General features: G+C 38.9%; 1 protein-coding gene across 3 annotated transcripts in view; it reads left to right on the forward strand.

The window, feature by feature from the left end:
• The window catches only part of ARMH3 (armadillo like helical domain containing 3), a 143,042-nt gene that overhangs the window by 13,816 nt on the left and 112,969 nt on the right, over window positions 1–16,257 (forward strand). For all 3 annotated transcript variants that reach the window (XR_002136765.3, XM_019724983.3, XM_088791876.1), the window contains exons 3-10: window positions 1,635–1,691; window positions 1,801–1,947; window positions 4,384–4,491; window positions 7,877–7,969; window positions 8,757–8,831; window positions 8,953–9,039; window positions 13,517–13,573; window positions 14,753–14,796. Coding sequence is in view for 2 of the 3 variants with exons in the window: in XM_019724983.3 (XP_019580542.1) it covers window positions 1,635–1,691; window positions 1,801–1,947; window positions 4,384–4,491; window positions 7,877–7,969; window positions 8,757–8,831; window positions 8,953–9,039; window positions 13,517–13,573; window positions 14,753–14,796 (668 nt within the window). In the remaining variant the exon portion in view is untranslated. The remainder of the gene's footprint in view (window positions 1–1,634; window positions 1,692–1,800; window positions 1,948–4,383; window positions 4,492–7,876; window positions 7,970–8,756; window positions 8,832–8,952; window positions 9,040–13,516; window positions 13,574–14,752; window positions 14,797–16,257) is intronic.

Genomic DNA, 16,257 nt, shown 5'->3' on the forward strand with positions numbered 1-16,257 from the left:
TGGTTGCCCATGGTCCAAGCCTGTGTTATAAAAGATACACTAGCAGGGAAGGTTAGATGCCCTGCAGAGGTACTTGCCTTCTGAAGTCCTGGACATAAGTAGTACATGTAAAACAGATTAATACCTATAAAAAGAATTACTATATATGAAGTTCCGACTATGTGCCTGTCATTATTCTAAATGTGTCACTAAATACATTAGTTTTAATTCTGACAAGAATGGTGCAAGAGGGCTATGTTTTTACATGTGACATGTAAAAGAGCATGTTATAGATGATAAAACTGGTATCACTGCTAGAAGGTGATTTGAACCCTAGTGTCTGATACCAGAGCCCTTATTTGTTCAACTTTGCCACATGACCCAGGATAAATAATTCAGTCAAGTGAAATATTTAACTCTTGGCAAAGCCTTAGAGATAGAGTTTGATATGCACAAAATTAATACAGAATTGCCCAGGTGAGTGCAGGTGGTCACACAGAGAAAATGAGGGGGTACTAGGATCCTATTCAGGCTCTTTCTATGTTAAGTAAGCTTGGTATACGTATGATTCCAGCTTGTGTGAGCTTTGAAGACGGGAAGTGCCAGCTCCATGAATTCCCTGAATTTCTTAGTGTGAGGATCAAAGCGTGACATCCCTTGGGGACTGGGACTTGAGAGAAAGAGAGTAAATGAGGACCTTAGAAGAAGGCCAGAAATGTTGCTTCTCCTTGTCATCCTCAGTTAAAAATCCAGAAGAGATTACTAGTATAATATTTTATTATTAGAGCAGTTCTTAATGAATGAAGTCATTAGTTCTTCATTAATCATTTTTAATGGGTAATAATTTTAAAATGTCAACGTAAGTTAAGGTGATAGCAGGCAGTTGACTTACTGTTTTTTTTTATGTCGTTAGCTTTTCCTGTAAAATGAGGTGGGCATTCTCTTTTTCTTATTTCACTCATTAACCACAAGTCTCTGACTTTTAGAATTTGTTTGAAAATTATTATTAAGAAATTTTGGATTGTAGTACTATAATTTTGCTAACCTTTTAGACCAATTTGAATTAAGGAAAGAGCATACTAAAAGCTCTGTACAGAGCCCTAAATGCATAGGGGAGGGCAAGTACATAGGAAGTCAACATAGGAAGTTGTAAAAGCCATGCAGTATTAGATGATCTGGGTTCTGGCTCCTGCACTTGTTAAGTCACTTAGCTTTGTGGACCCTCTTTCCTAAAAGGACGATAGTGATAATATCTACTTTACCTGGCTCACTGGGTCTTTAGATTTCATGTATGTGAATGGGCTTTAACAACTGAGTACCATACAGATGCAGTGGGGGTATGTAATATGACTAACTTATTCAGATGCTTAGGTTCACTTCTTGCTAGAAGAGAAAGATTTGAGGGAGATTCTTTGAGCCATTATTTGACTTTTGTTTGGTACAGGGAATCTATGCACAGTATCTTCTGTTTGGGGGGAAAAAACCCCAAAACTGTTGTTTCCCATTACAATAGCTTAGAATGACAAAACTAAAAGTTAGTTTTGAAAGGTAATTTTGAAAGGTAAGGGTGATTATGTATAGGGACCCTTTCAAATGTATTCTTAATGATTTGGTGTAAGCTGGGGATATTGAACGTGCTTCTCTTCTGCTTTTAGACAGAGGACCCCAGTAAGTGCAGTCCTCGATTTTGGGAGGAGCTCTTCCTCATGAAGGTAAGACTTGGTGGCATCTGGGGATTTTCCTGGTAACTGCGATTGCCTTCTCAGGGGTTCTGGGTACTGCACTACAAATGCACTCAGGCCCTTACTGTTTCCTTGGTAGGTGAACTTAGAGTACCTAGAAGGCAAGCTGGAATCTCTGGATGGTGAGGAATTAATGAAGATCAAGGACAACATTAATTGCTTATTTCAACACTGCATCCAGGCTTTGGGAGAGGAGCATCCAATTCGAGTTGTCAATGCATTGCAGGTACAGGGCTGGGAGTCTAGGGAAGTCTTGTTTGATAGGAGAAAGGAATTGTAACACATCTGTTGGGATCTGAGGAACCTAGAATTACCCTTAAGTTAGGAGGTTTTCTGTTTACTTTTTTTAAGTAATCAAACATCTATGCTATGCTTGTTTAGCCATCTTCCTGGTTAAACAGATTGATGCTTATAGTAGTAATCTTGTCCATTTGTATCATTTGACTTAATGCCAAGGCAGATTATTTGACATCATTCTTATTATTTACTTGAGGAAAGGAAAAGAGGAAAATGAGGAAAGGATGCTTAGTCTTCTGCAAAAATCAGGAGATTCTTAATACAGTATTTTCTCACTAGATCAAGAGTTCTTATTCTGAGGTTTCAGAGGGTCCTTGACTCCCTGAAATTATATGTAATATTTTATGTGCATATGTGTGAAGTCTGACAATTAAGTTTGCGAACCTGGTGCAATGATGTTGCTAACCTTTTTTGATATCAGAGGGATTATTCATGATGAATTTGTACCAACTGGACAGTTAACCAAGTTTACTATTTGCAAGTGCTGAAAAGGCTGCGTGAAAAAGTTAAAAGACTTGAACTTTTCGCCAACAATTCATGGCTCTTGCATCATGACAATGCACCAGCTCACACAGCACTGTCTATGGGGGAGTTTTTAGCCAGTAAACAAATAACTGTATTGGAACACCTTCCCTATTCAACTGATCTGGCCTCCAATGACTTCTTTCTTTACCTGAAGATAAAGGGAATATTAAAAGGAAGACAATATTAAAAGGAAGACATTTTGATGACATTCAGGACATCAAGAGTAATACGACAACAGCTCTGATGGTCATTCCAGAAAAAGAGTTCCAAAATTGCTTTGAAGGGTTGACCATGTGCTGGCATCAGTTCATAGCTTCCCAAGGGGAGTACTTTGAAGGTGACTGTAGTGATATTCAGAAATGAGGTATGGAGCACGTTTTCTAGGATGAGTTCGCGAACTTCATTGCCCAACCTCGTGTAATATTTCTGGAGAGAGGGCTTTCCTCAGATTTTCAAAAAGGTCTGTAACTCTGAAAACATTAAGAATCATTGTTCTTCATGCTAAGTGGCATGATCATGAGGAAGACTGAACAATTATTTCTTGGCTTCCTGTTATGTGCCAACCATTGGGCTCGTGGAGATACATTATAGGCTTCCTGAGGACAAAGACTTTGATAGTTACACTCAATACTTTGATCCTAGTGTGTAGTAAAGTGCCTGGCAAATAGCACTGTAGAAATACGTTTTTACTGACTGATTGATGGGCAGAGTTTCTTAAGTTCACTGTCTAGTAGCTCCAAGTGTAGCCTATAGTGGGCTGTGATTGACAGACTTAGAATGTGAAGCTCCATGACAACATAAAAGATTTAATTGGAAATTTTGGTTGACTGGGTTTAAGCTTCTAACTTACTAGTTGGGCAGGTCACTTTGTGAGTCCCAGTTTTCTCATCTGTACAATGTAGAACTTACCTCTTGAGCTTATGCCCCAGAAAGAAGGATGGTGTTTATGCTGTAGCTTTGTTAACTTCTGGCATGGTAAATTCCGTGTTTTGAGCATCTAGTTGTAGGGGCTCATTGAAAGTTGAAATGAAAGTTGGAAATTGTACTTCCTGTAATTGCAGTGGCTAACTGTGGGGGCATGAATTGTAAACTGTTTTTGGTTCAGTGGAAATAAATTGATATTAACCCACCTGGTGACTCATAAAAATTAGTACATTATTGTAATAGCTGATACTTACTAATTTTTAACAAAGTTCCAGGTACTATTCTTGGAGCTTTAACAAAGTTCCAGGGACTATTCTAAGTGCTTTACAGTATTAATTCACGTAGTCCTCACAGCATCCCTATGAAACGGTTGCTATTATTATCACTCCCATTTTATAGATGAGAAAACTGAAGCAGTGAAAAGTTAACTAATTTGTTTGTACTCACACAGCTAGTAAGTAGAAATGCAATAAATTTAAGATTTGAAGCAATTGATTGTTATTGTATAGGGATTTAAGTAACTTGTAGTTATTAAAAATCATTATTAAAAATGATAAATGACAATGTAAGTATTGAAATTAATTTTAAATAAAGGAAAGTTCCACCAATCCCATGACACAAACTCAAGAACTCTTTTTTATTTTTGAATATCACCTTCCAGTTTTTATCTGCAGTACAATTTTTAAAAAGAGGATGGTTAAAAAGCAACAAAAAGAGGATGGCAACAGTTTTAGTTGCTGTTTCTCTTTTAATTCTGGATTTTGTAGGTTATGTTTTGGAGCCCAAGTATTAGAGCAACTGAATGTCAGCTGTGCAAGCCGGAGGTTTTGAGGTTGCAGTGTGAGGCTACAGATCCACTGCCCTTTGCGTTTTGAGACATCCTCTCTAGAAAGAATCCTTTCTTTCGTCTTTGCAGACCTTGTGTGCACTCATTCGAGGCGTCCACCAGAAGAATAAGTCTACGTCTGGGTTTGACATTATCAACATGCTGATGGGCTTTGACAAGGCAGAGCTGTGCATGAAGGTGAGCCGTCAAGCTGCAGGTGTGCCTGTGGATGGCTGCTTCTGACAGCTGCTCGTGGTACCATCTGCAGACAGCTGTGCTTGAAGATTAGGACGCAGTTAGATATAGATTAGACTTAGCCTTGAATTTGAATATTCTCATTTTACAGGTTTGGTTTATCTGAATAAAGGAAGATTGGAAATTCAGATTTGAATTTGAGGCATCGTTTCCCTGCAGGAGAGAGACTGTGCAGTTAATTTTATGATTTATATAGCATATGATCATATATACTTAAAAACATTTGTGAATTTAAATACAATATAACAAGTTAACGTACAAAAGTAACTTTAGTCCTAAACTTGAAGCTTTCTTATTTAACACAATGACTATAAGAATTTTAATTTTTATTGTTTGACACTTTAAAAAAATAATGGCTTTATTGATATATAATTCACATATCATATAGTTGACCCTTTGAAAGTATATAATTCTGTGATTTTTAGTATATTAATGGAGTCGTACAACCATCACCACTTTTAATTTTAAAACATTTTTATCACCCCAAAAACAAAACATGTAGCCATTAGCTGTCATTCCCCATTCCCCTTTCTCTCTAGCCCCCGGCAACCATCAATCTGCTTTATGTCTCTATGGATTGATTTATTCTGGACATCTCATATAAATGGAATTATATGTGGTGTTTTGTTTCTAGCTTCTGTCACTTAGCATGTTTTCAAGGTTCATCCATGTTGCAATATGTGTCAGTACTTATTGCTATTTATGGCTGATTAGTGTTCCATTGTATGACTATACCATACTGTTTTATTTATCCATTCATCAGTTGATGTACATTTTGAATGTTTCAACATTTTGGCTATTATGAATAATGCTGCTATGAACATTCATGTACAAGTTTCTTTGTGGACATATGTTTTCATTTTTCTTGGGTAAATACCTAGGAGTAGAATTGCAGGGTCATATGGTAACTCCATGTTTATAACATCTTGAGAAACTGCCAAACTGTTTTCCAAAGTTGCTGTACCATTTTATAGTTTCACCAGCAAAGTATGAGGGTTCTAATTTCTCCACATCCTTGTCAACAGTAGCTTTTTTCTATATTTTTGAGAAATGTATATTCAAATCCTTTGCCCATTTTTAGATTCAGTTATTTGTCCTTTTATTATTGAATCGTTAAGAGTTCTTTACACATTTTGGATATAAGCCCCTATCAGATATATGATTTGCATGGTTTGACACTGTCTTGAATGAATGTTGTCCATGTGAAGAACTAGTCTTCTGTCACGCACTAAATTTAAAATAAAGAAATCTGTGTGCCAAAGAATTCTTATAGTGATTAAGATATTTTACAAAGTTACCGATATACAATTACGAATACACAAAAATTTAGTACCCAGAATCAGTTTTTAATTCTAGCCTATGTCGTTTATATATATATCATTGTGAAACCCCACATCTCTATTGCATTCTCATCGTTCTAACTACTGCCTATATGCTGCTGATTACTAAGTCTGTATCTTTAGCTTTAACATCCCCTCATGAGTCTCAGAGTTGTATATGTGCCCAGTAAGCACTTGCTGAATATACCCACTCACATATCCCTAAGCAGCTCTTTCTTGGCTTATCCAAAATGGAACTCATTTTTCCCCTACATCTGTTCTTCCTCATTCATTCCCTATCAGAATAGGGGTACCTGTCTTATTAGTCCCCCAAGCCACAAAAGTGGGAGTCATCCGTGACTCTTTCCTCTCTCTCGTCTTTTACATTCAGACAATCACTAAATTCAGCTAATTGTACTTCAGCTCATATTTCTCATACCTGTCTTTTCTTCTTTTCACCCTACTGCCAGTGTCCCCAATATCTCTCACCTGAACTATGGCAGTGACGCCTTCATTCATTCTTTTGACAAACGTTTGTTAGTCTCTTATGTGCCAGGCACTGGGGATACAGTGGCAAATAAGACATGGCAACTATCCTCAGGAAATTGACAGATTAGTCCTCATTTGTCTCCTTCCCTCCAGGCTTACCATCTTTAAATCTGTCATTCACACTGACACCAGAGGTATTGTATCTTACACTCAAATCTTTCCTCTTAAAACCCTTCATCAGTTTCCTATCGCTAACAGGTTAAAAACCAAACTCCTTAGTTAGTTTTATAAAACTTTCATGATCTGCTTCCTATTTATTTCTCTAGTCTCATCTCTCACCACTGTGCCTCACTCTTGATACTTCCATAATAACAAATGACTTGTATTTCAGTTCCATACACAGAGCCATTTCATGCCTCATGTGTCTTTGATCATGCCAACGCCTGTCTAGAATTCCTTTCCTCCTCAAGTTTTAATTAATTCCTACTGATTTTTCAAAATATAACCTACCCTTGAGGAGTCCTGGAATAGGAGATATCTGAGCTAGTTCTCTCCTTCCATGTATATTTCTGTCATAGTAACCATTAAATCAAAACTATTTATTTTTCTCTCCATTAGACTAAAAATATCTTGACAGAAAGGATCATTGCCTTATTTTTTTCTTGTATTTTTGAAATATTTAACATATAGTAGACCCTCACTACATGTTTGTTGAATTGAACTGACGTTGCTTATTTTGAACCTTCACTTGCCCTTTCTGCATGCTAAATCCTTATTCTCCATTCATTCTCTTCCTTCATTTAATGTAAAATATTTATTTTCTTCTTTCTTCTATTGTGGTACCTAAAGGTTTCATCTTTTGATTATTTTGGGTCTAACAGCTGATTGTTAATAAAAGTGATAAATTCCAGTCTCATTGTCTCGTAGAATTGACTGGATAGACACAAGCTAGCTTTGTTGGATAGTGCGGATGGCCGGCGATAGCCAGTAGTGATACTGTCTCGTTGTTTGTTCAGTGTGCCTGCATCAAGTGATAGGCTTTCTTTACAAATAATGAAACCTATCTAGTTATTGAACTATTGATTATTAACCTTGAACTTAACCATTTATTATTTTTAATGTATTTAATTGAATTTTATTTTATGTAATTAATTAGCTTATTTATTGTTTTTAATTTATATATTTATTATTAATTTAACCATTATTATTGACCTTTTAAAAATTTACTTCATTCTAATCTAAAGGTTTATATGAGGATGACAGGCTGCAAACATTCATTTGGTAGAATAGTGAATTTTGTTGTTCTGTGAAGTTGTTCTAAAGCATTTTCCTGAAAATAGCTAGACTTAGAAGTCTTCCTTTCTTTGTCTAATTTTGTAAGGCCTAGGCTTCATGGAATGATACGTTTGCTTCATTGTGTGTTATTCATATTACCCTGTGTAACATAACCCAGAATTGGACAAAGACACAGTGCAGATGTTACTTGATATGGTTTAACACTTAATGGTTCTCTTTCTCAGAACTTGATGGAGAGTTTGGATTCATTGCTTTGTGCAGAAGGTTCTGAAAGTCTGAAGAGTTTATGTCTGAAACTTCTCCTTTGCTTAGTGACTGTAAGTGACCCATCTGTATGTTTCTTTGTCAAGGGTATTAATTGACAACAGGGGCAAGCTTATTTAAATACTTGAGCCCAAAGTTAGAAAGGAGAAGAGAAAAAATTAATTCTCTACTGGGGCATTACATCACTCTGTTGTGTTTGAATATATAGAAGGATGTTAGTTGCATGGGCTTTCACTTCCTGGAAATTGCTCTTTGGAGAAACTGCTGGCATCTTAACCTGCAGGATATGTGATGTTTGTCACTCTAGAGGTACCACTCCTAGAGAGCTACTCTTTTTGGGTTGTCGGAGCTGCCCTTCTCACCAAGTCTCATTTGGAAACAATTTTTTTATTCTGAATATTTTTATTTGTTCTGACTTTGATTTTATAGCATGAAGCTGGCCTGTACCTTCTGGTGGGAGGAGAGTAGGGTACAGTTTATTTACTTCAGGTGGTTCTCTTTCCCTGCCATGACTTGAAGACTGCTGGATCATAAATTTCTTCCTGTGCATATGAGGAATGAAACCCAAGAAACTGTTAAGCAAATGCTTGTGTGAGGGTATGAGAGAAACAAGGAGAAGTTCAAAGATTTAGGGAGTTTTAATTTGCTAATTTCCTACCCAACTAGGGTCTGTCTATTTAGGCTCTGGAGGCTTTGGGGGAGCTTATGAAAGGTCTACTTAAGTATCTAGTAGAATGTTTTAACATTTCTGTTTCTCTTAGATGCTAGGGGAGGAGATACATATATAAGATATCAGAGTGCTTTGGTGTAGACTTTTAAAAAGCTTTTTATTGCATCCAGGTGACAGATAACATCAGCCAGAACACTATTTTGGAGTATGTAATGATCAACAGCATATTTGAAGCAATTTTACAGGTTGGTGAATTCCCTTGTCACCCTTTTCTCTTTTGGGTAAACCACCTCCTAATATCTTCGCTGTGTGTGTTCCTAGGAACTAGGAGTTAGCACTCTCATGCATTTCTGGTTCTTGTTACAGATACTCTCCCACCCGCCAAGTCGCAGGGAGCATGGATATGATGCTGTAGTCCTCTTGGCTTTGCTGGTGAACTACAGAAAATATGAGGTAAGTGGGCCCTTTAATGGATAGTTATCTTTCTATAATCTTCCTAAATGTGGCCACTCCTAGAGGACTTTGCTTAATGTAGAAGACATGTTCTTGATAAACGGTATATAGATTAATTTTGATAAACTAAAATTTAAAAGTTCTATATTAAATGCATAGGGCAGAGGATATACCTGTTTAAAAGGAGTCCTGTGGTACAACTTCTAATAAAGTGAGTAAATATCCCTAGTGTAGTGGTTTTCAAACCCAGCTTATCATTAGAATCATCTAGGAAAGTTTTAGAAAGAAGAAGTTTCTAGGCTTTACTCTCAATACACTGAATCAGAATCTTGAGGGTGGGTCCTGAGAATCTGTGTTTTTTATTTGGATCTTCTATTGAATATGATGATTAGCTAGAATTGGGAACCACTGATCTAATGCATCTATTTTGAAAGATTGGATGATTATATATTGGATTTCCTTAATACAATCCACTTGTGTAAGTATCACTGTTGGCCTGGGAACTCTTTCGGATTTTAATGGAAATTGAAGACAGAACCTTATACATATTAATTCTGGAGTTCTTTTTGTCCCTGAATTAATTGGGGACCAATTTATGTATAGGTTTTCGTCCTTTTCAATCTTTATTTTTTTTAATTTAAGTGTGTTTTTCCAGGACCCATCAGCCAAGTCAAGTAGTTGTTTCAATCTAGTTGTGAAGGGCGCATCTCACAGTGGCTGATGTGGGAATGAACTAGCAACCTTGTTGTTAAGAGCACTGTGCTCTAACCAACTGAGCTAACCGGCCACCCCCAGATTTATAGGTTTTTAAGATGAACAACACTCAGAGATTTCTACTTGGGTTGGTGCATCTACTTGATTCCCCCACAAAGGCAGAAGAATACATAGAAAAGGAAGCAGGGGGCACTTAGGGAAGACTGGAGCCTCGTTGGGGATAGCTTCGGAGGAATAGGGAGCATTTGGTACTGAGTCCTGGACTATAGGAGTACTTGACCAAACCCAGAAGTCAGGAGCTATAGTGAGGCAACCTGAGTTTCTTCCCTTGACAAGTAAGCAGTGCTATGAGAAGTGGGGCAGCTGGAGGGAGGATTGTCATTTCTGAACTTCTGGATCTTTACTTAATGATGTTTGATATGATTCCTGGCCAGGTCAAAAGTGATGGGTAACAAAATCTGGTGCTTATTCTTATAAAGAAGGGTATGGAAGAAGGGGAGGCTGTGAGAAAGGAACACTAAAAGAGGAACTGGAATATATGGAGCAATGTTAATGTGTTGTAAATCCCAGGAGCTGATTACTTTCATTGTCTTGGAGGAACTGACGAATGATGTGTAGAGCTACTACCGTGTTTCCCCGAAAATAAGGCCTAGCCGGACAATCAGCTCTAATGCGCCTTTTGGAGCAAAAATTAATATAAGGCTCGGTCTTGCATTAGAGCTGATTGTCCGGCTAGGTCTTATCTTTGGGGTAACATGGTAATAAATATGTAATTTATCACCAACACCTGTTTTACTGGTGATCTGGGGGAGTGGGCATGATAGCCATTTTGATCTCTGTCATGTGTATTAGCCTCTAGGGCCTGTTACAACAGCAAAAAAAAAAAAGGCTGAGGAAAAATGCTGAAGATAGTTACAGAGAGTTGAATTATATGTGCTAGGAAAGCACCATCATTAATGAATATTTTCAGAACATTCTGCTGGATGCAGGCCACTCTGCTGGATGGAGGCAATGGCTTGGCTTCTTTAAGTGTAAACTGAACCCTGGCCCAGCCCAGTAGGGCTTTCTGACATGTCAGCTGGAAAAATGGGACATGACCAAGGAATTGGAGAAAATCATATTTCTGGAGTGAGGCATGCATCTCTTAGTCTGTCAGAAACCCCAGAAGAATTAATATAGTAGGCAAGGGCAAGTTGGTGGACAGAATTTATCTGGGCTTTGCAGCTTTTGATAGAAGTCACTCCCCAGAAATCATTAAGGAAGCCCTGGTGACCATGGAATAGGAAGGTTTTTGACAGGAGCATGAGGAATTCCGGATGAACATAGCAAAACCAAAAGCTGGTGCAATTTTATGCAAACTAGTATGAGAGGGCGTGTACTGGGAAGAACAGCATTCTCGTTACTACCACAATCAATTCCATGACCAGTGGCGTAAGTTGAAACCTTTCTAGAAAGATGCAGCGGGTACCAGAGAGGTGGGTGCCCAGCTAAACACAAAGAAGGTGAGTAACTTGAGTGAAAGTGATGGAAAAGATGTCATGCAGTAAATGTAAATAGTTCTTCCTCATTTCAAATAATGCATTCCATTTTAGTCATTTCATCTAAAGAGAGAGGAGGCAAAAAAAAAAAAAAGTCTAGGGAAGTGCAATGAAAAGTAGTAGGTAGGGTATGCTTTAGATCAAATAAAGGCAGGACCCTGGGACTCTGTCCCCACAACCCTGTTAGCGTGAGCCCCTGAAGGTGCACTGAGTTTGAAGGTAATTCTGTTTAGTGCATGAAAAGTAGATTGGCCCCAGTTTTAAAACGTGACCAGCACAACAGGTGCATAGTGTTAAGGAGAATTGGTGTCTGGCAGAATAGAAATTTTCACAGCATTAATATCCTGGCCTTCTACGTTAGCCACGTCTCCTGAGATGAAGTGACTCAGTCTCCAAATGCTGCCCTGAACATGACATTTCCCAGAAATTATAAAATTGTTTATTATGTCTAGTTGCAAGTTGTCCCTTTTCTTTCCCTCTCTTTCTTTTTTTCTTCCCTAAAGAGCTTCCCTTAAATGTGATAAAATGGTCAAAGGAGAAAAAATATGGTTAGCAATCATTGAGTCCTTACCATGTGCCAGATACTATGCTAAGGATCTTACATGTCTTACTTTATTTAAGTCTCATGGTAACCCCAGGGAATAAAATATTATCCCCATTTTCCAGATGAGATATTGAGCTTAGGTTAATGTGCCTAACTTGTCATAATTAATGAGTAGAGATGCTAGACTTCAAACCCTTGCTTTTAGCCACCTTGCCTTTTCCCCAACTGCTGTTAAAGCATAGCTATTCTTGGTAACCAGATGATCTTTATTATGACCAAAAACAGTGTACTTTAGGGAAGGTGAGTAACTAGGACTTTTCAAAACTTACGCCAAGGAAAGTGGCCTTCTCCTTCTAGTGTTGTTTTCATCATAGTGGCATCTCTAGGTCAGCCAGTTGCTGATTTTCTTTTACAGGGATCCACTTGCATTGGATCTTGTCTGAAGTCTGTAGCACCAGCAGAATTTGACTGTTGGTTTCAGGAAGAATGTTGAGAACTTTCCTCTGTTAGATCAAGTGACAAATGGAGTGGGTTTTACCTCCTTGAGTTGTGTTGTCGAAAACCTTATAAACATTTGGCCTGTTAAGAAAGCAAAGAGGTCTCTTTCTCCATTCCCAATTGACATTTCAAAGATCCCCTCAGAAACTTGATTAAATAAGGTCTATGTGGGGGGGTTAGCCTTCCAATTGGGTTTCCAAGTTTCTCAGTAATGAGTTTTCTTGGTTGCTGTAAAAACTGCCAATCTGAGAACTATTGTTCTTTGCTTTCCTTGGGTTAGAATTGGTGCCTGTTCTGCATGAGGTCTTTCCTCACATCCCATGGGTGGGATGTTTTCAAGGTGAACAGGTCATTGATTCTCATGCCACCAGTAGGAGATGGCCCACATGCTTAATGAGTTTAAATATATGTTCATTTCCATATGCTGCCCAGCTGAGATTGGGTCTGGAAAAACTCAAGAAATCTTCCAATGCTATAAGTGATGGGACAATCATTAAATCCCAGTGTCCTGACCAGATTGTAGTTTGGATAATTACATCCTTTTTTTTCAGTTCCCCTGCAGTGTTATTTGGGTATTGGATCCATAAATGGCCTCTCTGGCTGTTAAACAGCTGCCACTTTCCACCCCCAAGGTGGCTTTGTGTTCCGGGTGGGTGAATCAGTCCTTGCATATCGTTTGTGGAACGGTTAGAGAGCCTTTGGGGTGAGAATATCAGCTAGCAACTTATAAATTTGTGCCTTATGGCAAAGAAGCTTTTATGTCTCCCAAAAGATAGTTGTCCCTATGGATTCAGTAAATTATTGGCAGGATAGTATAACTCAGTCTTCTCTTCTGAGGTGAAAATGTTCTCAGTGAGTTTGTGGAATGTTCACTTACAAACAGGAGGGAAAGATGGGAGAAGTGGTGGACCTAGGCCTGAGATGATTCAGCCTAGAGGAAAATGCAGGTAGAACAGAATGTGTGTGTGTGTGTGTGTGTGTGTGTGTGTGTGTGTGTGTGCTTGGTGAATGCCCATTTACACTGAGAAATTTACTGGAAATGGGAGAGTCAGATGACACGATGGGCCTGTATAGTAGGAATATCGATACAGAGCTTATAGATGCATTTTTGTTAACACTTTGTTAAATAGTTACTGGGTTCTTAAGTAGGTCACACTCATCTTGAATCTCTTTTCTTCAACAGTCTGTGAATCCTTATATTGTGAAGCTGTCTATTGTGGATGATGAGGCCACGCTCAATGTGAGTACCTGGATCTTTGTGTGTTGTTTTAATGACTTGCATTCAGTGAACTTATTTTCAGTGGATATTTAGAACAGAGAGCAGAGAGCTATTGTGTTAATTTCATCTGGCTATGAAGAGGGAATTGGTGTTTCTTTTTAGAGCATTAGTGCAGCTATCTTATTGTATTCTGTCTTCTCGTCATGGAAGGAAGATTTGAGGGGACATTTGCTTGCTAATCGTTAAAATAGTTGGTTATATTTCATGTCCTAGTGGGCTGAGGTTGACTGTCCCACAGAGTCAGTAAGTTAAATTTCCAAGAATAGGAAGATATAGATGGTATATCAAGTCACCGTGATGTACTTTAAATATATTACAATTTTATATGTCAATTATATCCCAATAAAGCTGAAATAAAAAAAAAAGGTTAGGTGACCAAATGTTGGGAGATTCCTCATTGTAGAACTAGCCAGATAGTATTTATAGCCTGACTTGGTAAAGCTGAAACATGGACCATGATATATATCTGTTACAGTATGTCCTTCAAAGTTTCGGAAATAACATCTGATCTTTGAATATAGGGAGGAGGAAGATGACTAGGTGTCTAGCTTTATACTCTTTCTGTCTTGCCCTTTTCATTCTTCTAATTTCCTTAAGGAATAGAGAAGCACACTTGATTCCCCTTGTGGCCTTACTTGATCTTTGTGTTGTACTTAGCAGATTCTGGAGGGAAAGTTGATAAGTCACTTTAACATTTATTGGATGGTTCTTCCCATTACACTCCTGTTTTTCTGTGGCCTGAGAGAGAGGGCCTTGTCTGTATGCACCTTCTTTCAGTATGGGACTCATTGTCACTTTCACTGTGGTTGTTTTAGAGACATATGAGAGTTTGAAGATTCTGACTCAGTCTTCTGAGGTGAAAATGATCTCAGTGAAATTGTCAGTGATCTGGGCTGGTCTGTTTCCCCCCAGTACTCTTTTAAGTAACAGTAAGTAAGATAATTAGACCAGAAAAATCTCCCCAAAGAAGTTCCTTTAGATGCTGTGAGAATGACTCTCAGAATTTCTGTCTTTGTTGCTAAGTTTCAGGTAGAACTTCTTGGGTTTGGACCATAGGGGTGTAATTAGTGTTTTCCCTGGCCTCATCATAGCATCCTCACCAGCCCCTTATTTCACCTGTGCTATCTTTTTTCTTTCTAGGGAATGGGGCTTGTGATTGCTCAGGCTTTATCTGAGTATAACAGGTAAGTCCACCTTTCTAGAAGAGAAGGGTGTAATTTTCACTTGAATTGGTTGAGCAGGAAACAGGTTTGTTAGAGTCTTAGGTGAACTTCCCCTAACCTATCGCAGAAGAGAATTCAGAGGTACAGCTGCTGGCGGATGTATTTGCTCTAGCAGGGCTTGATGGCTTTAGCAAGGTTGTTTATAATACCGGGAGAAGTAGCCATCAGGTTAGTGTCCATCTCTTCTTTAAACAGTTAGGCACGTTGTTTTGCAACCTTTGGTATTTTATTGCAGAACATTTTAAGTAGTATTCCAGCCACAAACAGTCTCTTCCATTTAGCCCAGTTGTAATGCGGCATCTCTGGTCCCGCTCCCCACTTAAGAATGCAGGATATGGCGAGGCCAAAACGGAACACCAACGGAGCCATGGACGGGGGGTTCATACCACTATAGTCTCGCTGGCGGCTGGATTGGAGACATAGGAGGCAGGAGCCACACAACGCACAATCTGCCCTCTGCTTCTCTGCCAAGCAACCGAGCAGCACAGCCACAGCAGTTATATTAGTGGCTAATGGCTGACCAGTAATAGCGGATGGCCAACTAGTCACAGCTGATGGCCATCTGATTACAGCGGATGGCCATCAGCTGTTACCGGTTATCCACTAGCCACTAATATAACTGCGTGGCTGTGCTGGTTGGTTGGCTGGCAGAGAAGCAGACAACGGGTTGCGCATCATGTGGAGCCTGCTTCCTGCGTCTCCAACCCAATCGCCAGCGAGACTATAGTGGCATGAACACCCCCCCACCCCCCCACCCCACCCCCACCCCCATCCATGGCTCCGTGGGTGTTCCGTTTTGGCCTCTCCATATCCTGCGTTCTTATGCGGGGAGCGGGACCAGAGACGCTGCATAACACCAGTATATCATAGAAATATAGTAGTCTATGTAAAAAAGGTTGTGAGGCACTGCTTTTTTATATGCTTAAAAAGAAAAAGGAGAAAACATATTGAATTAGCTGTAGTTTGCTTCTTTTTCATGAGAAATCAACTGCGATTTCCCAGAGTCCCTGTGTGTTCTGGGGACTCTCTTCATTGATGCTTGATTTGCTTCCTGCTGTGGATGGGGAAGGGTCTTATATTTCATTTCTGGTCAGAAAACCAGAAGTGTCCCTAATCCTGGCAAGGGCTAGGATCTTTCTTGCTCCTTTCCAGACTTTCCTCACACACAGTTGGGTGTTGAAATTCCAAATCTGTCCCATCTCCACAAATAGTTTACTTTTAGCTCACAGATTTCCCCTCTCCTTCCATCAAAAACAAACAAGATTTTCACTGTTACAGCCTTGAAGTAATTTCTGTCACACTTTTCAAGTAATTGGCTGTTTGGGAAATAACTGGATCAGCCATATGTTAGAACAGTTTCACACTTTTCCAGCTTGCTTTCTAAGTCTCTCCCAAAGTAGCCAGGCATTTTGGTACATAGTA

This window comes from Rhinolophus sinicus, chromosome 15 (genome assembly GCF_057876585.1).
Source record: "Rhinolophus sinicus isolate RSI-liver-muscle chromosome 15, RSI-T2T, whole genome shotgun sequence".
In the NCBI taxonomy this organism is placed as follows: Eukaryota; Metazoa; Chordata; class Mammalia; order Chiroptera; family Rhinolophidae; genus Rhinolophus; species Rhinolophus sinicus.